Source organism: Colletotrichum godetiae (genome assembly GCF_030913485.1).
Source record: "Colletotrichum godetiae strain CBS 193.32 chromosome Unknown BDP55scaffold_24, whole genome shotgun sequence".
Lineage (NCBI taxonomy): Eukaryota > Fungi > Ascomycota > Sordariomycetes > Glomerellales > Glomerellaceae > Colletotrichum > Colletotrichum godetiae.
The window spans coordinates 453,774-480,289 of record NW_026851272.1 but is presented as its reverse complement, the minus strand read 5'-3'; the positions used below and the strand labels follow the sequence as shown (position 1 = coordinate 480,289).

Sequence of the window (26,516 nt, the reverse complement as noted above, 5' to 3'; positions counted from 1 at the left end):
GTCTCTAAATGTGTAGTCATCAAGTGGTCCGATCGGAGGACTGCTGGGCTGATCCCTGCTGCGCACCTCATCAGCTCCACGGAAACGGGACCCGTTGTCGGGTGTTCTGCGCGCTGCGCGGCTGCGCCTACATACAATCCGATGTCTACCCGTGGTGTGAAGAAGAACGAGTGGAACATTCTGCGGTTGTCCACCCACCTCAGCACGAACGAACGTGCTCGGGGAATGTGGGGCATTTTGCTGCAGCTGGGTGCCCCTCACTCAAATGCAAGCATCATGAGAGGGAAAGTCAAGTCATGACATGCGTACACTTTTTTTATTTTTAAACGCGTACATCACCTCACTCTTACTCACGGATCTACATACATCCAACACCACACCACACTCCCTCACGATATCGAGTAGCACAACAAATCCCAAGCTGCATTGATCTGAAACGTACGTGCACATAGCATCTTGCTTGTGAGTCGCTTCTTCCCTACTCACAAGTACGCCCCCCTTCTACCCCTCCATCAGCTGATGAGAATGTTGTGTGTAGTAAGGAAAGCTCGGTGAACAAGGACTCTCGGCAAGTTGAGGTTGCTAAGACTGCTTGCATATGCGGCCCGGCCTCGCATATAGATTCTCGAGATCGCTCAAGATGGCTCTGCATCCGCCTCCCGAGAGCGAGAAGCTCATTTGTAAGTTTTCTCTCACTCACGGCGTCCCGGGCGAAGAGGCATGATGAGGGGAGGAGAAGTAGACCCGGATCACCGGGATTGTAGATGATGACGATGGAAGGTCGAGAAAGAACAGAGCTTCCTCTCCTCTCACCTTCATCCTGCTTCTCCTATCTCATCCCACCTCACCTCACCTCACCTCCCCCTCGCCAAAAACACCAAAGGGGAAAAAAAAAACTAACATCCCCAAGTCGCACCCTCGGGCTCCTCCCAAAACACCCGCGCCTCCCAATTCACCCTAGGCCGCCTCTCCCTCCCCGCCCTCCACCCCACCTCGCCAACCCACCAATTCAACACCTGGTTCACAGCAGCCCAAGAAACCCACGCCGTCCCGCACCCCGAAACATGCACCCTCTCCACGGCACACCTCCCCTCCGGCCGCGTCTCCGCCCGCATGGTCTACCTCAAGGAGCTCGACAGCAAGGGCGGCTTCGTAGTCTACACCAACCTCGGCACGTCCCGCAAAGCGGCCGACCTCGAGACAAACCCCCACGCGAGCCTGACGTTCTGGTGGGAGGCGCTGCAGAGGCAGGTGAGGGTTGAAGGCACGGCGGAGAGGTTGAGTAGGGAGGAGAGTCAGGTGTACTACGACACCCGCGTGCGCGGGAGCCGGATCGGGGCGTGGGCTTCGCGGCAGAGTCAGGTGTTGGAGCCGCGGGAGGGCATGAAGGGCGAGGGCGGGGAGGGGCAGGATGATGGGAGGGCGCAGTTGGAGGGGTGGGTGAAGGAGGTGGAGGAAAAGTTTGAGGGCCAGGACACGATTCCGGTGCCTGAGTTTTGGGGCGGGTTGAGGGTTGTGCCGGAGAGGGTTGAATTTTGGCAGGGGAGGGATAGTCGGCTTCATGATCGGTTTGTGTATGACAAGGTGGAGGGCGAGGAGGATACGTGGACGATTAATAGGTTGAGCCCGTAGGCGGTGATGGTGTAGTCACTAGGTATAAGACATGGTTATGTTGTCATTGTTCAGAGTCACGACGTATTATCACAAGCAACTCATCAAACGAAACCAATGTGTAGAAAACGACATGTTTGAGTGAGAAAATGAATGTTGTCTTTCCAGGACTACATTATCAAATAGGGTATGATAAAAAAGATGAACCATGATTTCCAGTATCGCGACCTTGATCCCAAACCCCCATCCGATAAATCCCCTGTCCACCATATACGCCAGCTCAATTGATCGCCCAAGAAAAATTACAAGATGCGTAACCCGTCGAGACCTCTTCGAGGCCGAGGTTTTGGTATCCTTAGAAAAAACGTTCAAGCTTTGGAAAAAATGATGTCGCCCCCTCAGTATACAACAAGCCGAAGGGGCTCATGCAGATGTGCTGTTCAACCGAGATGAACTCGGTGTCCCGCAGGGCATGCAAGTCAACCATCATGACAGTCAAACAAAAACGCTCGCTCGCTGATTGTCCCGTCGTGCCTTTTATGTTCCAACTTCGTTCCTTAAAACTCCTCGCCGACTGGAGACAGACCCATGTCGTTGCCCGAAAAGGTCAAGGACATGTAGTCCCCGCTAAAGGTCGTCTTCTCGAGTGCCGCACGCACATCATCACCAAATGACTCGGCTTCAGATTTGGGTGTGTCAACGGGTGTCAGCTGCAGACCCAGGCCAATCACGGCGGTACCGGTACCGATTGTCATGCTCTTGCTCTTGCTGTGACCCATCTCGTGGGGTTGGACGGGGCGGGCCGAGTTGTAGTGCCGTGCGGCCAACTGCATATCAACCATGGTATCGGCGAGGAGATCCTCATCGTCGACTAGGGGCTTGATGCGGTAGTTGAGGTTCTCGCAGATGCAACGTTCCGTCACGTTGATCTGCTCGCACGACCAAGTATCCTTGCCCCAGTTTGACGAATAGTATGATGTCGAATCGTGGCAGTCGTCGGTGAACTTAGCGGCGATGATGAGGGCAGACAGGATGATGAGCTCGGGCTGGACCGAGTCGATGTGCAGCTGCTGCTGGCGCCGACGGTCGAGGAGAGGGCTGTGGCCGAGGGTGTGGCGTTTGTTGTAGGAGGAGCCATCGACGAGCAGGGGGCACTGCAGGCGCCAGCTCAGGGCGAACTTGGAGTTGAGAGAGTCGAGGATGCAGACTGCCAAGGCGATGGTCTCGAGCGGGAGCCCGGACCGGCTGAGCATGACCTGGACGAGAGGCACCGACGGGGTCGAGAGGGAAGCTGACGTGGGAACGAGGTTGACGAGGTGGATGGCGGGGCCTGCAAGCGCGGGGAGGTTAGCATTACATTGCAGATGATATATTGCATTTGGAGTATGCGCATCGAACGAACGAGGGTTGGAGCACACGGGGTAAGTTTGTGAGGGTTGCCAAAGCTTCCCCCATCCGCCCCATCACGTAATTCGTCTGCACGTACCAAGGAACTTTTCTTGCAGGATGTCGCCTTCTTCCAAGGCCGTTTTCGGGCTCTGGTGGGCGGAAGAATTCCTGGATGAAGGTGGCGGGGTGGGAAGATTAGAGAGGGGTCGGTAGGTGAAGTAGGCGTCCTCGGCTCCGTATTCGTCGTCCGAGTAGTCGGTGTTTTGGACCTGTCTCGCCATGTTGCCCATCTTGTCTTGTGTCTCGTGCCCGCGGCTCTGGCTCTTGGGTGTGGTAATTGTTTTTATTGGAATGTATGTGTGCGAAGTGGTTCCCGTTTTTTAACAGCAACAATAGCAAAACGGGTAGAAAATTATCTGTTGGTGGATCGTGTCGGTCGTGGGTAGTAAACGTCGTAAAAGCCAACTCTTCCTGTCCTCGGTCCTGAGCAGTAGGGGGTGCTGCTCATATTCGTATGCAACTTGTATTCGGGTGTGTGATTAGGGCAGTAACTCGTACTCGGTCGTAAACGTGATCACGCAATGTCGGGTTAGAGAGGTGAGTAGGAGAGCACAAGAGGAGAGGCATGGATGAGGTGGGAGGTCGGGGCGGTATATGTAGTGAGTTGGGTGGTGGGTGGTGGATGGTGGATGGTGGGTGATGGACGGGCGTGGGATTGGACTTGGGATTGGGATTGCCAGGTCCGAGTACATGCTCCGTACCTAGTAGCAATGAGTGTATGGATACATCAGAAAGGGGGTTCGAACTTGGAGAGAGAGGATCCAGATGCCGTTGCTGTAAGTTATGCAGGGTTCATAAAGCGAAGTAAGGCTGAGTCGGGTTTGGGAAACGAGTCGCGAGGAGCGGGAAGATGGACGGGCTACGGTCCACGGATAGCAGAGCTGGGATTCTGGGATTCTGGGATTCTGGGATTCTCTGAGAAGGTATTTCGGCGGTGGGCGATGCACCAAGTGGGTTCGTACCTAACAACCTACGAAGAAGAGGAAAGACATGGGCGGGACAACTGGGACCCTCTCCTCGCTCATGTCATTACTGCGTAGGGAGTATGAATACAGGTAGGTTGGGGTGGAGGTGCTGCTGCACAGTAGTGCAGAATGGTCCGTGTTGATGCGATGCTGCGCTCTGTGTCCAAAGCCCCCCCCCCAGTGGCCCCCCAGTGACCCCAGTGGCTCCCCCCTGTACACTTCCGATGTACCTCGCGCGTACCTTTTCTTTGGCAACTTTGGTTTTCTTTCACTCCTTCACTTCTAGCGCGCTGTCTGAGCGGGATCATCTGGTTTGGCGTTTTCTCTCTGGTCTAGGTATCTTTCTCTGTCTCGCTGTCTTTTGTTTCTACTGTGTAATCTTCACACCCCCTCTCGAGTCTTCGTTCCGGGAGCATTGCTTTCCGTACGATGGTAAAGTAGCTAGCAAGTGGTGGACAACGAAATAGGCGGTGCGGATAACCCGTAGGTAAGAACCGAAGACGACGTGGACGAGGGCCGAGAAGAGGGCACCGAGACAGGGGTACAACGGCAACTTGGCAAGGGAAAACGAAAAGGAAACCCCCGGCAATGGTCCTCTTTTCCCTCTCGGCTCTTTAGCGCATCTGCAAGAACGAGGGCAGGCCCGGCAGGGGAGGGGGGCCAGCAGCAATGTGGGCGAGGATCAATGTATGGAGTTGGAAAGAGAAGAAGGGAAGCGAGAAATTGGGAATACGGGCACAAAACAAAGTGACAAAATGCGGCAAAAACTGGCCACTCGCTCGACAACCACCTCAAGTACGGATACCTAGTGGACGGATGGGTACGAAGTCTGAATAGGTGCCCATTCTCTTGCATCTGGATGCATGCTTTATTGACTAGTATCATTCGGTCATGGCAAACCAAGCATGCGAGTCTTGGGCAGAAAGACTTGACCTCATCCATCAATTCCCACTTGGCATGGATTGGTGTTGATGTTATCCATACTTTGCAAGAGTCAGATGAACAGAAACCCAAACAAATCCAACGCTTACACAGGCACAGGTTGCCTTACCCAGCAGCGGTGATACCCAGACATGCCCAGACATTAGACGCGGAATCAAGAAAAGTCGTTTCAGTTACTCGTACGGATACTCAAATTTCCATCCCAACCACTCCGGTCGCTTGTTGTGTTGCCCATCCACAAGACAATTAGTGACGGTGGCTGACGCAACGAAGAAGACAGGCATCCCGGCTTTGGGAATCTTGCGTCGATGGCTGGCAAATTTTGTTTCCCTTTTTGCCCATTGTAGACGAAACGCTCGCGTCAGTCCTGTGCAGTGTGCGCCCTGGGCAGCAAAAAGGTAGGCCGGCGCACGCCGCAGCCAGTCTTGACTGTGTTGTTGATGATGCCTGCTGGCTTATTCCCTGGCCTCAGATCATAACACACCCAGCTATCTCTCTCTCTCTCTCTCTCTCTCTTCCCTTGCCCCCTTCAGAACACCAGTACATGAGCATGGCTTGATGACGTTGGACGTATGGACGGCAGTTGGGTCTGGCTTCGGGCATCCCCTCATCAACCCATCCTGATGATCACAGTGCCAATGCTGCCATCCCGTCTCGGGTCTGCCTCCGTCGTCTGAGTCTCAGATCATGCACCGAATCCCCTCCTAAGGCTTGCAGCTTTCAAACATTCAATCAGAAGCCAAAGCCTTGATTACACAGTAGGTGTGGCAGCTTTTGCGGTTTCCGTGTCTCCGTCCCTACACTGTACACCCCCGTGCCTCATTACCTATCCGAGAAAGGGATCGAATCGGGGAAAAGAAAAAGGGCAAGACAGGCTTTGCTCAAGGCGCTCAAACAGGCGGCCCAGTTCTGTTTGACCACGGCACATCCAGGAACGGCGGGCTTTGTCACACGGATGGTCGATCAGATGGTGCCATTGCCAATCCATTGCATCCTGACTGGTGGTATTTTCCGATGGACCACATGGATACGGGAAGGCCAAGCAAACCTTGCTGCACTCCTCCCTCAAGGAATCTCCAAGGAAACATCCAAGGAGAATCTCTCGCACGAGTTGCCCTTTGGACATTGGTGTGTGAGTGGTCACTTGGTGTCGTGTGTTGCGCGTTTATGTTGCGAACTTGCGAGTCTTGTTCTTCGAGAAGGGGGGCAAGGTTCCTGGACGGCAACCAGGGACAACCTAGCCATGTCGTTCTGCTTCTCTGGCTCACCGTGACGACAGCCCTCAGCGAGTGGCCGAGTGCTAATTTGGGTGTCAAAGGGAGTTCGTCCAGTGGGTTGGAGTGGGGATTACAGGCCCAAAGGACCCGCTGAAAGCTGGGCTGAGCTGGTGACGGAGCGAGGTACGTACTGGCAACTGCTGGGGTCCCTCAGTCTCAGTCTCACGCCTGTGATCTCAGTCCAAATGCCAGTGGCAGCGAAGATGAACCGAAACTGCCTTACCTAAGCATAGAGAAGAAGGTACTAAGTACATCCAAGGTGAGCAGCAGGTGGTGAAGGGAGGTGAGCCAGCGGTGGACTCACGAACCAGGCAAGTACCCGTCCCCGGTACCTGCCTCGTCGCATTTCGGGGACGCCTTCTGTGACCTGTCACTTTGCCAGATGGATCTCTTCTCCCCTCAGCTCCATTCTCCAACAAGACAACATCTGATGCGACTATCCGATTGTGTGGGTTCTAAGCCTCTGCATGGCAAAGGCGGCAACTCTTCACTGCAGGCGGTCAGTCTCAACTCTCAACCTCTGAGCCCCCAAGAAGTCAAGAGTCAAGGAGAGGCAACCGAACAGCCTATCAAGCCATTCATTTGCCTATCCAGCAGACAGCCCTCCAAGACTCCCTGCAAAAGGAACAGTACGGATACGCTCATCAACCATCACGACCCTTCATATCGTGGTGGAACTCCCCGAGGTACCTCCAAAGTACATCTTATCATCTCCACAAGCTCAAGGTTCAGTCTAACTGACCTCCCGAGGTGGAAGCCGCCCGTCTGTCCGCCCGCCCAGACTACCCACGATCTTCTCACGGTCTCACCTCAACCACCTTGCAAGTTGCCACGAAGCCGCCAACCTCGATCTTGACGTGGATCGTGACCAACATCACAGCAACGTCGACGGCCATGGACCCTTGAACTCTGCTCCGTGGGTTTGCAGCACGCCGTGTTCGGCACACCCTGGGACCCTAGGTCTCTGCGTAGCGTCTACGGATAGTGACGTGCTAATCCAGCCACGGCCACGGCCGCGCCAAATGGCAGATTTATTCCTCCTTGGGAAGAAACACCTTGAACCCGATGGAACACAAGCGACAATTCAGCATTCCAGTGAGCAACAACTGACAAGGCCTCCTCACCAGTCCCTTTGTTCTCTTCCAAGTTTTCACCCCCACCTCGGTGCCGGGACTCTGGGGTAGAGACTCGGCCCTTTGGTCCAACAAGGTAGCCGCTACGAAGCGCGGTTGCAACAGTCCTCGGGTCTTGAACCGCATCACGCTACGAATACCTACTTCGTACTTATTCCCATTTCGGCGTCTTGTTCCTGTCATCCGGTCCATACCGATACCCTATGTCTCTCCCCCTTTGTTCTCTTATTTGACATTAGCAGTCGAGACCTGCTTCCACGATCATGGCCAACGCCCGCTGCATCGTGGTCTAGGCGAGCCCGACACAAGCAGAAGGGATTGGCAAATGGCAAGTGCTCGATTGCTGCGGCAGATCAAGCTCGTTCGTGTACGGCCGGTGCTGCATCTGCATCCGCATCTGCATCTCATCGTAGTCGACTTTGGCCTCGGGCTGCGGATATCTCGATCCTTCCAGCCAACGAAACCTAAACCTCAATCCCACACCTAATGCATCCGTACCTGACTTGGCCGCAACCGGCTTCGCGAGAATGCAACCACCATGCAGACACAAACCACACCGTCCCATTCATCTCACGCGCGCAACCGATGGGACGATGAATTACCCAAGAGCACCTGAACTTGACATGCATAAGCCCCTACAGCACTGAGCACCCAGGACTCTAAGAGAACCACTGACATACAGCATATCCCGACCACCATCGTTTGGGGTCCCAGCCTTGCCTTGGAAACCTCTGCTAGCGCCAGAGACCAGAGACCAAACGCTGGTGGTTTGCATAACACTCTCCGCGTCACTGCATAAACCCGCTCCCTGTTCGGCCCATCGACAATGCGCCATACGTCAGATCATCCCCTATTTCCGGCCCCAAGACTCCCAGCGTCCCAACACCTCGAGCTCGGACGGTCAGACTATGGATGAGCACACGCACAGCCTTCCTCCAGAGACAGCTTTCCCCACAACATAATTCTGCTGCCTTGCTCCTGCGAACGCAAAAAAAATCTCGACTGTCAGTGCAGTCGTGTCGTCGTGCCAGTGGACGTAGCCGTCGACCACGGCCGTATTGCAGATGATCGTGTGTCAGAATAGGACGCTCTGTTCATCCCGGAGCTCCTGCGCTGCGAGGCGATTAATTCCCTGCCTCCCCACGTCACTCATCCATCGCTCAGGGTCCAAAATCGCCCATCTTTTCGCCTATGGCTCGGGTGCGTCTATGAGGGCTAAAGCTTTGCAGTACGGAGTCGAACCTTGGAGCTCCCCAAAGCGATTCTTTGTTTGGAAATATCCGCCACTATGAATCGAATCGGCACATGGAGCTTTGGCATTAAGCGACGTTGGTCGCGAACGCTTCGCAGCTCTCAGAGTCTCAACCAGACCTCTGCTCGTTTCCGGGTGGTTTATCAGATGTCCAGGGTCCAGATCTTCCAAGGGTCGAAAAAGGCGATGCCGTAGTCGTCCACTACCAGCTTCCATAACTCCGGGTCGATCTTAATCTCGCCGGCGTATGCCGCTACTAGCAGAACCAGCGGTTCCCATGAGCCTTTCCCCACTTGACCAAGTTTCTTTCATGATTTGCTTTACACTACAACCCACGATGAACATGACGTTTGGATGGGTTGAATCGAGCGGTTGGGTCTGGATTTGCGGGAGGTGCCCTAGACCGCCGCATATGACCCTCAACCCAACCTTCATGCCTTCGTCGCAGCACTCTTACCTGAGCCAGTGGCTTAACACAGGCGTAATGGCTTCGGTCAACAGGCGCCCGACGGAGGCTTTGTCGCCGCAAGCGGCGCAAGCGGGATGCCACGCAGCCACGAGGGAGCTCCTAGCGGGTCATTAGCCGCGGCCATGTTCATCAGAGCGTCTGACGGACTCGCTGGCAATGCCAAATGGCCTGCCAAACGGCTATCCCACGGGGCGTCGTCCGAGCGCACAACCAAGCCTCAACGAGGCCTGCCAAGTCTTCCTTCGTCTGCTCGTCATCAAACTTTGGACCAGCCGACGAGGAAATCTCTGCCCGCGATAGCGCAGCTTCCGCGGGCACTGGTACACCATCAGTTTTCTGCGGCTACGAAACTGATCGACTCACCAAAGATCCGCATCTAAAGTCTGTCATGCATGCACCCCGATAATCACCTGCAAGTTATGGTTCCCCTCGGCCCCATGCAACGCGTGCCTCTCCCAGAAATTTAGAGCTTCCCCCGCCTCTTGCCTGCAGCCCCGTTCGTGCGGGCTATGAGACGTAGTCCAATCACGTCCGCTTCGGTCCACCCCGACCGGTCGGGCACGAGTTGAGGGTTCCGGCCCGGGGCCGGGTCACGGGCTCTGTGTGTCTCCCGCGCGAGCGTGCGGCAGCACGCTTCAGTTGAGCTTATGACAACGCCAGAGCCGAAGTTGTGCAGAACAAGTGGGAAATTGAGCGTAAGGTCTTGAGAGGTTGGACAACACCCCATTGCTGTTCCTTGGTTGGCTTCGTCAAGCTGCACATGTAGTGAGTGCATATGCTTGCTGCAAGTCTGACGAGGCTTTTTCTCTTTTCAGCTCCCACAGAGCTGACAGCCTAACCTAAGGTAACAGTCGCCAATTCCAATAAATCTCACTCAGGGGATCTTAGACTTGAGCTGCGCCATCCCGTTGCGAACATGTCAGCCTCACACAATGCGCCCACGGAATTTTCGTTTCTGACCCAACAGGAATGATTCCTAGTCACCCCTCTCTCTGACTTGGCAGACCTGCCACAAATGGCGACATTGCATCAGCAAGTCTCGAAAGAAGTAACCTCTTTGGGTCATTATACTTTCTTTTTTCTTTTTGTCTTGTTTGGTTTTCGGTATGCTTGTCTCCTGACTCTCCGTAACAAGTGCTTGCCAAGATGCCAATGCATTTCGTATTCCGGCGGGTGGGAGGAGGCAACCGTCTCCAAGAATGCCGAGCATCGGGAGTTCCCCCCTACGCCCACGGAGGACCCGTTTTTGTCTCGCAAAATCCCTCTTCGGTCCGGTTCTCCTAACGACGGGCAGCGGGCTGGCTATAGCTGATTTTCTCTGCGTGCCCGCGTCCTTTTCTCCCTGAGAAAATTCGCATGTTTCCACAAAAAAAAAAGACGTCTTTTTATACCGAAAGATCGACAGTCGCAAGAGACATGTCAATACGGGGTTAATCTTCGGACTCCCCGCCAAGGATTCCCATTTTTGGGTGGACTTTTCTTTTGGGGCTCCCGTGTGTGTCTCTCTCCCCACATATGCAAGTCGGCCAGCTCCGGCTCGCAGTCTCTCGGACTCTCTTCCCGTGCAGGCTTTCCACCGGAAGGGAAAGGGGAAATATTAATGGTTGGAGCTGCGGAATTCTGGAGATGGGTCGCAAGTGTGTGTGTTTCTATTTGTCGGGGATGTGTGGGTGCCTGCTTTGTGGAATTGTAGTGTAGTACGAAATCAGATCATGTGCAAAATGGATTTACAGTTGGTAGGTTTGTGCGTTGTTTGTATGTGTGTGTGTGTGTGTGTACGGAGATCCCACGTGCTCTTTTGGTGACAAACATGGCAACCAAGCTGCAATGATAATCAGGCTGCTAGAACATACCACAGTCAGACAGGTTCTTCAGGTTGCTGTGATGGAAACTTTTCTTTCGGGCAATGGGTGAACTTATTGCTGTCTACATGTACTAGTCTTACTTGGGCCCAACGTGTAAGAAGTGTACACACGGGATTTGGGAGGACTTATGCCGTGATGGTGGTTGAAAGGTATTTGCAGCGGCACACGTGCTGCGCAAGATATCGAATGGCCCCAGTAAGGAAGATCCACGTGTAGCTTCCAACTCCATTACTGTGTGGTATCTGACGTTGTGTTCAAGTTGAGCGCTGGATACCTCATACGATGAAGATGGATTGGGTGGTGCTGCTGGCGGAGAGTAATATTTACCAACGATGACACTTTGTGCTTTCTTTGGTCCCGATATATTGCCGGCGATATAATACTCGAGGAATGTAGCATCATAAACCAAAGGACAAAATCGATATGGTAACTTGGACATTTGGTATGGCTGTGTGCTTTCACGTCCCCGCCTGTCGTCTTTGGGGATATGTCCCAATCTGGGATATGGGCCTTGTATCACAGGTTACATTGTTTCCGGCTGTTTGCTCTTGTACAGTGTCACTGATATTCAGTAAGAAAATCACTCAATGGATGTGGAAAGCTAACGCCACTGGCTTGAGTTCGGGATCGCATGCCTTGTGTGGACTTTTAGAGCCTACGCTGTCGGAGTAAGGGGGCAGAACACTCCTTGAGAGGCGATGCGGCGAAGTCTGGTTGTGCGAGTGTTGTCGATGGGATGGTGATCTATATTGAGAAGGAGAAGTCGGATTTCTGCTTTGGGCCGACAGACAATGTGAGCATGCTTTGGAAGAGTCCTGGTGGATGATCGGAGCAACTGATCGGGCGCTGTCATATTCCATCTCTCGTGGCATTTTGTATCCAGCTGTATTCGGGAGCGTTGCTATCTCTAACACGCCTGAATGACTCTTGTGAGATCTCTGCTTGTTCTCGCATCGTAAAATGCTGTTTGAGATGTTTAACACGCTTGGGATGATCAAGTGGAAGCTCCGACACTATATGTGAGCTGAGGAGAGTCGTTGCGGGGGTTTATGCAGTCAGCAAACGACAACAAGATCACGAGGGGAGGTGACAAGACACGTTTTTGGTAGGAAATTCGGACAGAGCTGCGCGTCTGGTGGGAGACTCGGCGATAGGGGGAACGAGCGTACCGGCATGGTGAAAGTGATGTTAGCCTAGACGGATGCTCTCCTTGCTATCTTGATCGCGGTCTCGATGACTGAACACGAATAAGAGACCGCACCAAAGAGATTTTCGGCATGACAGGCAAGACCTGGCAGGTTTTTGTGAGGACCTCGAGATTACTGTGTTTCAAAAGCTACTTGAGAGCACTCGTGCTCTTGAAACTTCTTAACCTTCCACGGACATACAAAGTACCATATGTACTGGTGACTAGTATTGGGGCTTATTCTGCCATTTGCTTGAAGATCAAACACAAGCCTAGGTCTCGGGTGCGTCATGTCTCGATTGTTTTCACTAGACCTGGTGACTTTGTATCTAGGTCTAGGAACTTGAATTGGACTAATGACAGCAACTTCACTGAAACCATATCACCAGCGTCACTAAGAATTTCATACCATTTTACCATTCATAAGTAGGGGAAAGTTGATCTGGATGAGGATTCGTCATTTGTCACGGTACCTATATCCATACATGCCATCTTGATTCTAGTACCTGTATTGACCAAGTCCCCCCAAGTTTGTAGAATCAAGGAAAGTTCATGCGCCGGTCATTAAGAGAGAAAAGAAAAGAGGTTGAAACACCATATCCTGAATGTGACAATCCGTGTCCCATTTATGAATGCATTACATCGCCCCATCCCATGAATAAAAGATGTAGAGGGCTTATTTGCCAACAACAACGACTGCACAAACCCCCAATGATTAGCGTTCGGAAGCCAAGAGTCCATATGCCAGGTCAAAACTCACCAGAAGACTGCTGAACGACCTGGTTGATCTGCCCAACCAAGCCCTGATCGATAAACTGGCCCAAGTTCACCTGCCCAACCCCGCCAATGAGCCCGAGGTTCAACCCGCCGAGGTTCAGCTGCGCCAGGTTGACGTTGCCAAACACGCCCTGCTGCTGGATCGCGAGCACGGTGGACAGCTGCTGCAGCTGCAGCAGGGCGTTGAGGTCAAAGTTTTGGGCCGCAAACAGGTTCTGGAAGGCGGCGAGGTTGAGGTTGTTGACCTGGCCCAGCTGGCCGAGCCCCTGGAGGTTGAGGTTGTTGAGGGCGAGGAGGTAGTTAAGATCGAGGTTGCGGAAGCCTTGGAGGTTGTTGAGGTTGGCGAGGTCGATGTTGTTTTTGTTGTTGTTGTTGCCTTGGCGGGGTTCGAGGGTGTCCGTGACGGGTGCCGCGGCCGCGAAGGCGGTGAGGGTGGAGAGGATGATGGTTGAGAAACGCATTTTGGGAGGTGGTGTGGGTTTTGAGAGATTTGGGTTGATTAAAAAGGTATTATGTATGAAGAGAGCACAGCTCTTGATGTTCCTGTAAAGAGTGGTTTTGGTTTTTTGGTAAACGACTTGAAAGGAGTGAAGAGAACAACGAGCACAGCTAGTTTCGAGTAAGTAGGGTATTCTCGTTCGGGTCTTGATATGAGACTCACCTCTGAAGAGAATGAATGAAGGGAATGAGTGAGATCGGACTGGATGAAAGACTTGAATGCGTGTGGATGGAGAAGTAAAAAAGAATTTGTCTCCTACTCGCGGCGAGACGATGGCTTATATGTCGACGGAACAGAAGCCAAGATACTTGGAGCCAAGAAGGGTCTACGTCGACGTCTGAACTGTTCAGCAAGGCATGAGGCGTTTGGGCCATTGCCAAGGTGAATTAAGGTACGATTTGCGCTCGGAAGAGTCGTGAACGAGTGATCCGATGCGTATCAGAGTCTCGATATCGCTGGTACGGAACATTGTTGGATCAAACGGGTTGACAGGGGAATTGAGACTAGGGGTCACGAGGGGACGCGTATAGCATGGGATAGAGGACGTTTCTTCGGATGACGGAAGAGATGCGACCCTTGGCTCGATCTAGCGACCTGTATTGGGATGGCTGGTGATTCCAGCGAAGGGTGTGATAGGCCATGAAGGTCATCATACTCAAGCGTTTAGGTTTACCTCATGGACCTCTCATCTCGATATTTGATTTCTGTAGATTGTTGTAATCATCAAGATAGATAGGTTGAGCAAGAACGTGTAGCAGTAAGAAACTTGGCCGTGACGAGAGCGAGTTATCAGTGTCAACTTCAAGGAAACGAATCGAGGCAAGGTCATTGATGTCCCCGTGGGCCAAGCAACGCAATGCCCAAATAACCTTACTTGGCGGGTCCTGCGGCTACTCGGCCGACGGAATGGTGACGCGGAAATTTTCGTCCCAGCCATCGCCAAGCCGGCACATGGACCTTCCAGCAGAGATTTTCTTCCCGCAAGCTTTGAGGACGAGGGGTGACGGAAACTGGAATAGACTCAAGAGATCTACACCCAGAACCGAGCCAAAGTCTGTTTCGAAGGGTCTGATGGAGTAGAAGCAGCCGTGAAAGACGCTGGTTTGATCACAGGTTTTGTGAGGGTGGTGTTGGGACTATGCGGCGATAATGCGATGGAGTCGGAAAGAAAAAAAGGCTATAGAAGCAAGGGTGGCACTGTGGCAGTCAGACGCAGCGGGATGGGACGAAGCTGTGATGACAGGTATGTGTCATCCGAAAGACCTGCGCAGCTGCTAGAGACAGAAAATTCTTGGCCGGGTGACGGAAGGTCCGATGGGTCCGTCCTAAGGCTGGGCCACTGGGGTCTCTGACAGCTTAAAGACGGGATGAAGTTGGGCTTCGTTGCACTCGCGTCAGGATGTGCGCTCTGCCTTAGGAGACTGCCGAGCCGGCTCGCCGGCGATGCGTTGGGCCAGGGTGACATTGATCATCGGATGGAGAGGAGAATAGCGTGGTTTTCTGCTCGTTCTAGGGAATGAGCATTAGTAGTTGCGATTGGCACAGTCGGCACAGTCTGCACAACGACTTGACGGGATGCAAATAATCAAGAGAGACAGCTCAGGCGGGACCTGAGGTACTGTACGTACTGTTGACGTCGGAGCGGCTCAACTAAGGTTTAGCGGCTGTTTAAACTCGTGTCAGTGGGGTCCATTTGTCTCTCTCGGACCGTTTTAAGGCCCCTGCCACATGATCTTAGCCATTCATTGGCTGTTCCAAACCCCGCAATTCTCCTCTTCCAGCAAGTCAGAACCTCTAGCGTCACTGACAAGCGGTCCGGGCGCAAACTGCAACATCAACACCGCCCTTTTCCTTCACTGCTGTCGAGTTGTTATGCACCCTCGTCGGATCCCCCTGTTCGGCTCACCAACCCCGAACCCCTCCAAGTGTCTCAGGCTTTTGTCGATGAGGCATCTTCCCTCCATGGCATTGACAACAAGGACCAACAGGGCTGCAGATGTCACCCTGTTTTTTCCTTCTTTTGACGTCTTCCTCCCCCGCAATCCGGATGCTCTGCGCTTCCGGGAAGAAGAGGGTTGGATTTGCGTTTGACGAGCGCATCTCGGTACCACATTTTGCTGTCGACTTTTGATGCAGTAGACCTGAGGGAGGAGGACGGAATGCAGATGTTGTCATCTTATTCCCCCCAAGAGGAAATTGTTCTCAATGTACAGGTTATCTGCTGCTTGACCAAGTTGCATAGGGGCATGGAAATAACTAAAATGGAAACACTCGCCATGTTACTATGAGTCTTGTGGGATTACACTGAGTAAGCAACAATCAAATTAGTCAAATAAACCTTCATCGAGAATAAGCTTAAGTCAAGCTGCTGTCAAGAAACTTGGCATTTGAACAGGGATATCCCGCCTCAAACGCGAACCCCCTCGCGACATCAGCAAAGTTCTGAGACAGGCACAACGTAAAAAGTGAAACTCAAGGGTTTTGACAGGTGGAGTATTGATGACTTTTCAAAAACTACATTAAAGCACTTGCCAAATCCTAGTCTGATATGCAGAGCCGTTGAATAATGCACCGTAACCCATTCCCATGTCATGCGAACCACCCATTCCCACCCCCTTTCCTGCCTCGGTAACGAGGAGATCAGATAGTACTACCAGTGTCATCTCAACTTCCAGACGAGTCCGTCCACTAGGGACGTCATGCCCAACCGGTCACGCGGCGGCGGGTTCCCTTGCACCTCCGCACGCATGAGACATCTAAACAAACACAGACACAGTGGTCGCCCCCGGTGCTAAACACTGAATGATTGCTCTTCCTTTTCCGGTGAAAATTTTCTCTCAATTACGACATTGCAGTTACATCCCTGTAGAATCATACCACACACCCCCTCCCTGGATTCCTGATACAAATGGTTGTTCACTGGATCTTGACAACCTGGACGCCACCGAGCTGGACGCCGCCGAGGACGAGACCTTGCTGCATGAGAGCAACGACCTGTACCTGATTGACGAGGCCGACAGCGTTGAGCTGGGCGAGCTGCTGGAGCTGAGCGAGCATGACAAGCTGCTGCTGCGCCTGGAGCTGAGCGAGGGCCTGGACGTTGACGACGTTCTGGAGGTTCATGGCGGCGAGGAGAAGCTGGATGTTCTGGAGCAGCAGGGCGTTCTGGTTGTTGTTGTTGTTGTTGTTGTTCTTGTTGTTGTTGTTGCCCTTGTTATTGTTGTTGTTGTTACCCTTGTTGTTGTCGCCCTTATTGTCGTTGTTGTTGCCCTTCTGGTAGTCTCCCATCGCCTTCTCGGCCTGCTTAGCAGCCTCCTTGGCCGCTTCCTTCTGCTTGTCCTCGGCCTGCTTGGCAGCATCCTCCTGCGCCTTCTTCGCAGCGTCCTCGGCAGCCTTCTTGGCGGCTTCCTCCTGTGCCTTCTTGGCGGCCTCGGCGGCAGCGTCGGCACCCTCGGCGGGAGGGGCGGCGGCAGGGGGAGCAGCCTCAGCCGGGGGAGCAGCGGCGGCGCCCTCGCCAGCCTTGGCAGCGTCTTCAGCCGCCTTCTTAGCGGCCTCCTCTTCGGCCTTCTTCTTCGCCTCCTCGGCGGCGGCGTCAGCGGGAGCAGCGGCAGGCGGTGCAGCGGCGGGAGCCTCAGCAGCAGGTGCCGGAGCAGGAGCAGCGGCGGCGGGCGCGGCGGCGGGTGCTGCTGCGGCCTGGGCGATGGCCTGGCGGGTGTCCAGCTGCTTGGGGATGCTCAGACCCGACACCAGGCCGGTAGCAATGAGAAGGATCATGGAGGACTTCATTGTGGAATGACTGTCGTGAAGTAAAAACGGTATAAACTGGAAGTTCTTGTCAGCATGTGTCGTTTTTCGCTCGCTGCGAAGGGAAGACAACTCACAATTGGGTATCAAGGAATGACAGAGAAGCTGAGAATGAATGGAAATAGAGCACAGCTCTTGAAGAATAGAATTGAAAGTTTGAAGTAGAGAAAAGACACTGTCCTGAGAGAAGGGATGAGGAACAAAACATACTCTGGTACGGGGGAACGAAGTCTATTTAACTTCACGTCTTCCCGGAATGTCATTAAGCATAAGTCGTCGTGTGGACCAGGCCCGATGTTGGTTAAGCGCTCCCCCCCAGGCCCCAGCCCAGAGCCTCTGCTGATCAGATGGCATCTATCAGGGCTCATGAGACAAATGCCATCCAGGATTGTCGGTTGCGTAACAATGCCAACGGTCTGCCAGTCTGGTGTGGCGTCTGCCTCCCCCCAAAGTGCGAAGCAGCATGGAGGTCTCCACCGTGCAAAGACCGGCATACGATGGGTGTGCTGGAGCCGGTCTCAGTCGTGCCCCTGGTAGAAAACAGATGGCACCCGTCACCCCAAGTTCCCTAACTCTAAACCACGATGCTGAAAGCCTCCAAGGCTCCAGGCGTTCTTGGTGATTCGTCCTCCGGCTGTTTCGACTGATCTGAGCCGTTCTTGGCGCCTTGGAGATCAGACCGCAAGCCGCCCATGTGGTACACCTCCGCCCCGCAGACAAGCTAAAGAAGACAACCTTGTCATTCTTACCTAGGGCTGTGAGGCTTGCGTTGTGTTCATGGTTCGTGTGGTTTGCGGGAACAAGAATGACTAAAAAGTTGGCCAGCGTCTCTCTACGCCAAGCCGTCCATCAGGGGCTTCCTGCGTCAGATATTGTTAGCGGGTGTTAAGGTTGCGGGCCGGAAGCAGGGGCGTTGCCTAGCAGCACGGATCACTTGCCTGAGTCTCTTCCGACGTCTCATCCCCCCACGATCGCCCGGTCGTGAACGGAACACGAGAAAGCCGTGGGAAAATTTCGCTTTATGCCCTGGCAACGTAGACAGGCATTGCTTCACTGTTGAGGCGAGGCGAATTCTGTGTATATATTTTCCGGAAGATCATACGTAATAAGCTCACGGCACTTCTTAACACCAACATTCAGGGGTGTGAGAACTCTACTGAGAAACGGAACGTGAGAGATGAACGGCGATCTTGACAATCTTCAGCGAGGATGACTCGGAGGAATTTTGCAATTTGGAAGAATTGCAAGTTCCAAGCACCCCAGCCAGCCGCTTTCGGATTTTGAAGATTGAAAATATCAAACAAAAAACTCATTTGTTCTCATCAACGCGACCCGCATGTCCCGTCTCCAGCCGTGTTCTTGCTCGAAGCTCACAGGGATCAAGAGGACGCAACTCTGCAAGGGCAAACTGCACCTAGGTTTCAGGCGCAGTTATTCCAAAATAACCTTGTTTTTTAGGATGACTGCTTATTTAGACTTGGCAAGCCCCGACCAACAGACCCCAAGTATTGGTATCAAAGATATATCATTACATGCGTGGTCGTAAGACTCACAAGCCACCTGGGCCATGGAGTATCGTACATGATGTGTCGCGCATCGAGTTCGTGATTTGAAGTTGAAGAATCGTCATTTGGCTCATGGAATGGCAGGACAGGGTTCGAAGCACATCTGCATCTGAAGCCTTCTATTTGTCTCCACGTCGCTCAAGGAAGCGTAGCCGCCGTTCCTGTCGCCAATTAATGCTGCGAAAGATGTGGCAGCCGATGTTGCAGCGTTGCGACCTGCATCCGAGGACGGTCGACTGAAAGCTTGATATATCGTCAAACATGCCACTTGAGGCAACAACTGAGGTGTCGGTGGGAAAGCTCATGTTGGGTTGCTCACTTGAGCTAGAGCGAGCACTTCGAAACGCGCAGGAGAGGATTCGGACTGTTCAGTGCCATTCCTTCCCAATAGGAATATCTGCTCCCCGAGGCGGCCCACGGTGTTGGTTCTCGTATCAGCTCAGATAGGTCCAGTGAATCATCCCGTGCATGTCTATTCATCCCAGCTCTACTGAATACACCACAGAAGCAAGCCCATATAGGTCTCCTCAATCCCATTCCTGTCACCAGCACAGCAGGCGCCCTCTAGGTCGGGGGTCAGGTCAAACTGTGGCGTAGGCGGCGGAATGGTTAATGGTCAGTAATCAATTATTCACACCAACCAGCCTGCCTACTCGACGACAGGCTTAGCGAGTACCCGAGTTCGAATCCCAGCATGACCATCAAGAGATGTAGCCCCAACTCAGCACCGAGGGGTGAACTCCTTTTTTTTTACTGGCGTAGGCGGGTGTCCTCAACTCATCTCCTCTAGATTCGGCCGAACAATTGCTTGCTGAGTGATTGCACGCTTATCACCTTGACCATCTCCTGCGTGGTACTTCGTCTATCGAAATCGCACATTCTACGCCGTCGGGACCGCACTGTTGATCGTAAATGGTATCTTTGAGTTGTACATATGTTCATCTGCCGTCGTCACCTTCCCGCTCTGCTATCTTCCGCTTTGCTCGGCCCGTGGAATCCTAACCACTCGCCCAAGATGCCGCCAGGTTTCGGTACTGGGCACTCCCTCCTCAATCGCTCTTCTCTTGCTCGTATCGTTTCCTCGTCGCTCATCTGATTGAAGCTGACGACGCCGTCATTGATTTCGGGGGCTGCCTCGCGACGGCGGCGCCTCCTTCGGCGGCCGTCCTCGCCCACCACAATCTCTCCGTCGGCGTATGTGACTCTCGGTGCTGGACATGGCAGCAGATGCGGCATGCCGACTACGAAGAAGCTTGCGACAACCGTGGTTGCAAAGAGTGAAGAGGTCATGCGCGACCTCGGGTGGAGGGGGTGTGGTGGCATGATCGCGGTTTTTTTTTTGGGGTGTTTGGAAAAAGGAGACTTCGATTTTCTGCTGCCATTGGATGTTAGCGACGTGAGAAACCATCAAAAAAAGCCCAATTGACCGAATCTACTCACCTATGACAGCACCATGCTCGCGCGACGGGTTGACGGGTCCGAATGCAGTTCCTTGACGAAGGCTTTAGACGCGTGACGACAATGGCTAACGACTGATTTTCTCGCAAACCTGCAGTGAAGCTTAATGACCCAATGACCCGAATTGATATGCAGGCCTTCTGATTGGATTCCGGCGGCCCGGAGTGGGACCACCCTGAGCGACGTGACATGCCGGCCAACGACTGCATGCCTCATGCCTGAGGATCCAGTCTTCGGTCACCGCAATAACCAAAGACCCGAAGATGGAGCCTAAACATATCCCCGGGCCGGGATGCACTCCAAAAAAGAACCCACAAAGACGCATTGACCATCTATCCACTTTGCAGATCCCGGCGCGATTGGAAGTTCGAATTGGGGGTTGGCAGGCGACCGGCGACCGCCAGAGGGCAACCATGCACGTCTTTGAACTTTACTGACGCCATCCCATCCTCGAAGCCTTGATCGCCCAACGCAAGTGCTCAATCCGCATTCTTACGACGACGTAAGGTAACCGCCGTCGATCGCGCCGACCCGGAATCGAATACTCCACGCGACATGCTATAAAGCAGAACGAATACCACCACCATCCTCTCCATCTCGATACTGCGAGTCCTCGGCCTCGGGCGCCGCGACCCAGATTAGGGAACCCCTCCTCAAATTTCGCAATGAGCGACCTCGACAAGTGAGCATGCCCGCGATCGCGACCTGTTCTATATGACCAAGAGACGCTGACGTATCGCATAGAGCTATTGCGCAACTGCGCGCCTGCCGACCGATACCCGAAGCCCAAGTCCGAGAGCTATGCCACAAGGCGCGCGAGCTGCTCATTGAGGAAGGAAATGTTGTCACGGTCACAGCCCCCGTCACGGTACGATAAGGCCTCCCTACGAAAGTTTGAAGGTGAGCAGACGCTGACATGGGATCAGATATGTGGCGATATTCACGGCCAGTTCCACGACCTCATGGAGCTGTTCCGAGTAGGCGGCGATGTTCCCGATACCAACTACCTCTTCATGGGTATGCCGCCATGATCTTTTGCTGATCCGCCGCATCTTCATGTATGCTGATTGCTTGTTTCGTACAGGTGACTTCGTCGACCGCGGCTTCTACTCCCTCGAGTCCTTCCTCCTTCTTCTCTGCCTCAAAGTCCGCTACCCCGACCGCATGACCCTTATCAGGGGCAACCACGAATCCCGCCAAATCACCACCGTATACGGTTTCTACGATGAATGCCTGAGGAAATACGGCTCCGCCAACGTCTGGCGGTACTGCTGCGACGTGTTTGACTACCTCGCTCTCGGCGCCATCGTCCTCGGCGCATCACACACATTCCCCTCCACCCCGGGACCGGAAGGCATGACTGAAGATGTTGAGATTGAGGTCTGCGACCAAAACGGCTCAACAATGAGCCGCTTCCCCCGACAGAGACGGCCACAGAGGCAACCTACAAACAGCCCCAACGGCGCGCCCTCGTCCGGCGGCGACAAGACAGGCCCGCCAGGTAGTGGCGCATCAGGAAGCTCTTCAGGGTCACTGGGCAACCCCGCCGGAGCAATCCTCTGCGTTCACGGTGGTCTATCCCCACTGATAGATAGCGTCGATAAGATCCGGCTGTTGGATAGAAAGCAAGAAGTTCCCCATGAGGGAGCCATGTGCGACCTCCTCTGGTCCGATCCAGACGAGATCGACGGCTGGGGTCTCTCGCCGCGCGGTGCAGGCTTCCTCTTCGGCGCTGATATCGTCCGCGACTTCAACCACAAGAACGACCTCTCGCTCATTGCGCGTGCCCATCAGCTGGTCATGGAAGGCTTCAAGGAGATGTTCGACGCCAGCATCGTGACGGTGTGGTCGGCGCCGAACTACTGCTACCGCTGCGGCAACGTGGCGGCCATCCTCGAGCTGGCGGAGGACGATTCGGGCACGGGCGTGTTTGCGCGTAGCAACGGTGACAGGGGACGCAGCGACGGCAATATCCGGGGCACCGACGACCAGGTGCTGCTTCCCGGCCCTGCGAGGAGGTACCGTGTGTTCCAGGCCGCGCCGCAGGATTCTAGGGGCATGCCTGCGAAGAAGCCGGTGGCGGACTACTTTTTGTAAAGAAAGGTAGGTAGTTTCGGTTCATGGACTTCCCAGTGGGAGGCGAGAGATATTCCCGGTATAATGACGATACCAAAAGCGTTTTTTATTGTTTTGATTCAAAACGGCACAAACATTTAAATCTGAAAATAGCGAAAAAAGACACAACGGAACGATCAGCGGTTTTGGGCAAATCTTACGCGTTCCCCCCCTGATCGTGTATGTATAAGGGTTGATGGATAATCAAATGGAGTTAAGAGGACTCGGCGCGAGCAATGCATTCTCTCATGATATTCATACAACAGGCCAACCATCTATCTCTGTGATATCCGTCCCGGCTACACTCCTTAAGGCAGCAAACAGTGTCTCTAGTATACCTACCCTAAACCCCTCCTCTTCTCGGCACCTTGACAGCCGCAACTGGTCTATTTCTCACACGCTAAAGATCTCCTTACCGTCTTTCTGATCCCCGAGAAACTCCGGCACCATGTGCGCCCTCGCCCCAAACTCCAACTCCAAACCCACGCGCTTCTTCGTCTCCATGATCCAATCGGTGATAATCGCCGCGCCCTCTGCACCAAACACAAAAATCTTTTCGTTGAGCCTATTTGACCTCTGCCGGATATTCATCAAAGCCCCCTCATCCCGTCTGAGCTTCTTCACATACGCCGTCCTGCTCGCCCGATCGAGATTAGTACGCCCCGTCAGAATCGCCTGCTTTTCATCCCGGATCTCCATGAGCTCTTTGTCGATTCTCCTTCTCGCGATGGCAATGTTCGGGATCTTGCCCAGGACAGCCTTTACTTCTTCGAGCTTCTTCCTCTGGAAGTCTCGTACGAGGGGATCCTTGGACGTGATGGCGTGCGGCGCATCTTCGACTAGTTGGATGAGTTCTGCGATGGTGTCGCGGTAGCGCAGGGCCATCTGATCCTCCTCTCCGTCGTCAAACGAGTCTCTCGGGTTGAGTGCGTCCTCGAAGATGTAGCACTCTACCGCCGGCTCCGGTGAGTCTGGTTTGCTCGGTGCAGCGGTGGGTTCGGCGTCTCTGCTTTCCTGGGTCTTAGTTCGTCTGCTTCGAAAGGGGTTAAGTGAGTTTATGAACCTCTTGACACGCCCTGGGCTACCACCATTCTGCCCGCCTCGAAGCTCAGAGCGAGATTTCTTAGGAGTCGGCGGGGACAAGTCATGCTCCGCAGACCTCTTCCTGCTGCGTTTCTCTCCCTCTTCCCCTTCGCCCCCCGACTGACTTTCATCCTCCCCCTCCGCCTTCGCCTCGCCCTCGTACTCACTCTCTGCCTCACCACCAACATCACTACTACGCTTTTCCACGTTAGCCGCCTCGATTCTTTCTTCTTGCTCGTCAAGCTGTTTGCGGAGGTGTATCGCACCGCTCACATCCCCCGGCTTCTGGGTTCTCAGGGGTTCTCGCCTTTCTCTCAAAAAAAGAGGTTCAAACGCTGGACGCAAGTTTTTGTTGCTTGCGGTGGGCCACAGCTTGAATCTTCCCTGGGGTGGAGAACTTACACTGGCCTGATGACGGCGACGGCCGCCGCCGCCCTCTTTATTCTCCCCCGTTGGCCCCGTTGGGCCATGGTCTTTCGCTTGAAGGCGGGAGGTTGAGGACTTCTTAGGTTGACGCCGTCCTCTAGTGGCTCGAGGAGGGAACCCCTTGATCTCACGGGCAGGAGACCTTTGCTTTTCGGGGGGTCTGGACTGGCTCGTCGCACTATTCATCGGCGTAGCATCAGAAAGCCGTCTAGATCGGGAAGGCGGACACGGTAATGGCAGTTTTATTTTTTGGGGCCTGGGGGGTCTTGGTAAAGGAGACGAAGGTTTTTGAAGGGTGTCTGCATCCTGCTGTTGCTGCTGCTTCTGGTTCTTCGATTGCCGCGGCGGTGAATTCGACATTGGCGTCTGCAGGAACGATTTCCCCGCCTCTGTCGCAGCCTCATGAATCTGCGTTTTGATTAATAGGATCTGATTTTCTAGCATATGATGTATGGCATCATATGCGTCCCTGGTAATCTCTCCCCGAAGACTCGACAGAATCCCGCGGGCGTCTTCAGCATCGCCGACCAGGCGTCGCAGAACGTACAAAGTGTTGGAGCTGTGACCCCCTTTGCGGGCTTTCATCTCCGCAAGACATCTCTCAAACTCGATTCGCTGTGATATTGCCAGTATCGCCACCGTGGTCATCCTCTCTTCATTGTAATTCGACATCGAAGTTTTGTAGAATCTATTATTTTTGGTGAGAATGCAAAAAGGGGCAGGGTGTAGGTGAAGTTTCTTCGAGTAGACACAAAATTGACGTGAGAAAAAGGGAGAACAAGAGATGCAATCAGTGGTAACCGTGGGCATTAGTTTTATTAAAGATAGTTCTTATCAACTCCTCCATGTTGTGCCCGGTGAGCTCTTTCATGGGAGCTTTGGTCCTGTCCGGCTGGCGAAAAGATGGCTCAACGGGTCGCCGGCATGCCCCCAATACAGTCGCTCCATGCGCATGCTTCACAAAAAGAACGTCGCGGCAGAGGTAAAGACTCTTGGTCTGAGTCCCTAGAGAACGCAACGTTTCCAGCACTTGCCAAAGGCCATGTTCCCACGAACCTTCGTTGCCTTTGTGCATCATGTCCTTCCCATTAGTCTCGTTGACATGGGTAGGGAACAATGAGATTGGTTTCCTTTGACCAGCCTCGTCTGTGCTTGATTGTGTATGTCGGCAAATTCCACGTACAACGCCAAGGAATGAGTGTCAGGGCACTGCTGTTCGAGATCTCTATGCAACAATAGAGCTCCAGAATAGGGTTACAGCCAAATTGTTTGACTGATTGTTCCATCGGATTTCCAACGGGGCTTAGACTCCTTGGCTGACTTCAGCACATCCGCTCTCCATTATTGGTCTTGGCTTCGTCTACGCGGTAGAAAGTCTTGTTTAGAAGGTTCTAAAACTGCGTCAAGTTCCTCAAAGAACAACGCTCGAATCCGCATCAATTGTGTCGGGTATTGTATTGCCAAGAATGGTCATCTGGGTGTCCTCTGTACTGCGGTTTGCGATCTTCCATAGCAGGATCCGCTTCGACGACGGAGACGTGTCCGATATGACTAGTAGCAGCTGCGATGAACGTCGGCTGCTGAGGGTGAAAAGTCTGGTACGCGGTGTACGGCACGGAGGGCGGTCCGCCGCATGTTGGGGGTAGCATGCCTGCTGAAGGATTGATGCCCGGGAATGGCGGATGATAATCGAGCGTCTGATTCGCCCCGAATCCCTGAATATTTGATGAAATACCATGGGTAGACTGATTTTGGTGGGTATTTGCCCACTCGACCGTTAGTGGGCGGTGATGATGACCTGCGTAATCTCGGTTTTTCATGTCGCCGGCGCGAGCGTAGACCTGTTGAGAACCAAAGTCTGTCGGTGAAACAACCGCCGAGGCATGGATTTGATGGACAGATTCCGATGGAGAACCATACTCCTCGACCGGCGAGTCTGGCGTAGGACCATATGAAAGAGTTCGGTCTGGGCTGGTATGTCTGCTCGTTGGCAGAATTGGCATCTGAATATCGAGACATGGTGGCCGCCGTGGAACTAAAAGGCCCTCCAACGTTTCTGTCGATTTGTCGGGGACCAAGTTGCCGCTTGTGTTTGGAGTATGCAGGCTGCGATGACTTGGAGAGCCTAGTTTGCCGGTTTGAATGTACTGTTCAACGACTTCGTCGCCATAGCCCACATGTTGAAGGAGTTGCCGAAGCTTGTGGTTCTCATCCGCAACTCGGCGTGCTGCCTGCTGTACTTCAGCAGAAGCCTCGACACCTTGAAGTTGGCATTGCCGAAGACGTTGCTCAATTTCTTGAACGTACTCTTTCTTTCGAGCCCTCGAACGGCGCTGATTATCCCGGATGCGGTTCCTCTCCTTTTCCTACGTTGAAAGGGTTGGTAAGTTGTCCATCCGCGGGGGAAGAATGTTGCCCATGTGAAGCTCCACGTCGAGCTCTTTTGGAACCAAAAGGTCACTAACCGCTTCCATTGGCTATTGTGCGGGTTGTTGACGACGACGACGACGACGCACTTTCGAAATATGGGGAACTGTGCCTTCTGAGGGAATGATGTTGATCGTGGATGGAGGAACAAGAATTGAGATTTCTCTTCGAGGAGCATACAACTGAAGGTCAACTAGATGACTTAGGAGGTTG

At 53.5% G+C, this 26,516-nt stretch overlaps 8 protein-coding genes across 8 annotated transcripts; 2 read left to right on the top strand and 6 right to left on the bottom strand.

Moving 5' to 3' along the window:
• The first annotated feature begins 143 nt into the window (after nucleotides 1-143).
• Nucleotides 144-1,722, top strand: BDP55DRAFT_666342 (pyridoxamine 5'-phosphate oxidase). The gene is made up of 2 exons (XM_060575100.1): nucleotides 144-680; nucleotides 911-1,722. The coding sequence occupies exons 1-2, from the start codon at nucleotides 599-601 to the stop codon at nucleotides 1,630-1,632; spliced, it is 804 nt and encodes a 267-aa protein (XP_060428801.1). The 5' UTR covers nucleotides 144-598; the 3' UTR covers nucleotides 1,633-1,722.
• Nucleotides 1,723-2,168: 446 nt separating this feature from the next.
• On the bottom strand, nucleotides 2,169-3,290 carry BDP55DRAFT_553622 (uncharacterized protein; the record flags this gene model as incomplete). Its single annotated transcript, XM_060569309.1, has 2 exons — nucleotides 2,169-2,941; nucleotides 3,098-3,290. 2 exons carry the CDS (start codon nucleotides 3,288-3,290, stop codon nucleotides 2,169-2,171), a joined length of 966 nt encoding a protein of 321 aa, XP_060428800.1.
• A 9,535-nt stretch (nucleotides 3,291-12,825) lies between these two features.
• BDP55DRAFT_729442 (uncharacterized protein) lies at nucleotides 12,826-13,387 on the bottom strand (the record flags this gene model as incomplete). The annotated part of the gene is made up of 2 exons (XM_060579568.1): nucleotides 12,826-12,845; nucleotides 12,910-13,387. 2 exons carry the CDS (start codon nucleotides 13,385-13,387, stop codon nucleotides 12,826-12,828), a joined length of 498 nt encoding a protein of 165 aa, XP_060428799.1.
• Nucleotides 13,388-15,950: 2,563 nt separating this feature from the next.
• BDP55DRAFT_173020 (uncharacterized protein) lies at nucleotides 15,951-17,559 on the bottom strand. Its single transcript, XM_060565764.1, has 2 exons — nucleotides 17,440-17,559; nucleotides 15,951-17,247 (listed from the first exon to the last, which is right to left on the bottom strand). Exon 2 carries the CDS (start codon nucleotides 17,209-17,211, stop codon nucleotides 16,342-16,344), a length of 870 nt encoding a protein of 289 aa, XP_060428798.1. The 5' UTR covers nucleotides 17,212-17,247; nucleotides 17,440-17,559; the 3' UTR covers nucleotides 15,951-16,341.
• A 1,831-nt stretch (nucleotides 17,560-19,390) lies between these two features.
• On the bottom strand, nucleotides 19,391-20,395 carry BDP55DRAFT_666319 (uncharacterized protein). The gene has a single exon (XM_060575099.1). It carries the CDS (start codon nucleotides 20,115-20,117, stop codon nucleotides 19,746-19,748), a length of 372 nt encoding a protein of 123 aa, XP_060428797.1. The 5' UTR covers nucleotides 20,118-20,395; the 3' UTR covers nucleotides 19,391-19,745.
• Nucleotides 20,396-20,564: 169 nt separating this feature from the next.
• Nucleotides 20,565-22,619, top strand: BDP55DRAFT_666316 (calcineurin-like phosphoesterase). Its single transcript, XM_060575098.1, has 4 exons — nucleotides 20,565-20,934; nucleotides 20,997-21,120; nucleotides 21,179-21,269; nucleotides 21,337-22,619. The coding sequence occupies exons 1-4, from the start codon at nucleotides 20,918-20,920 to the stop codon at nucleotides 22,347-22,349; spliced, it is 1,245 nt and encodes a 414-aa protein (XP_060428796.1). The 5' UTR covers nucleotides 20,565-20,917; the 3' UTR covers nucleotides 22,350-22,619.
• Nucleotide 22,620: 1 nt separating this feature from the next.
• Nucleotides 22,621-24,047, bottom strand: BDP55DRAFT_769151 (uncharacterized protein). The gene is made up of 2 exons (XM_060581049.1): nucleotides 23,853-24,047; nucleotides 22,621-23,643 (listed from the first exon to the last, which is right to left on the bottom strand). Exons 1-2 carry the CDS (start codon nucleotides 23,918-23,920, stop codon nucleotides 22,761-22,763), a joined length of 951 nt encoding a protein of 316 aa, XP_060428795.1. The 5' UTR covers nucleotides 23,921-24,047; the 3' UTR covers nucleotides 22,621-22,760.
• Nucleotides 24,048-25,133: 1,086 nt separating this feature from the next.
• BDP55DRAFT_172943 (uncharacterized protein) lies at nucleotides 25,134-26,453 on the bottom strand. Its single transcript, XM_060565762.1, has 2 exons — nucleotides 26,342-26,453; nucleotides 25,134-26,242 (listed from the first exon to the last, which is right to left on the bottom strand). The coding sequence occupies exons 1-2, from the start codon at nucleotides 26,348-26,350 to the stop codon at nucleotides 25,313-25,315; spliced, it is 939 nt and encodes a 312-aa protein (XP_060428794.1). The 5' UTR covers nucleotides 26,351-26,453; the 3' UTR covers nucleotides 25,134-25,312.
• Between the last annotated feature and the right edge of the window lie 63 nt (nucleotides 26,454-26,516).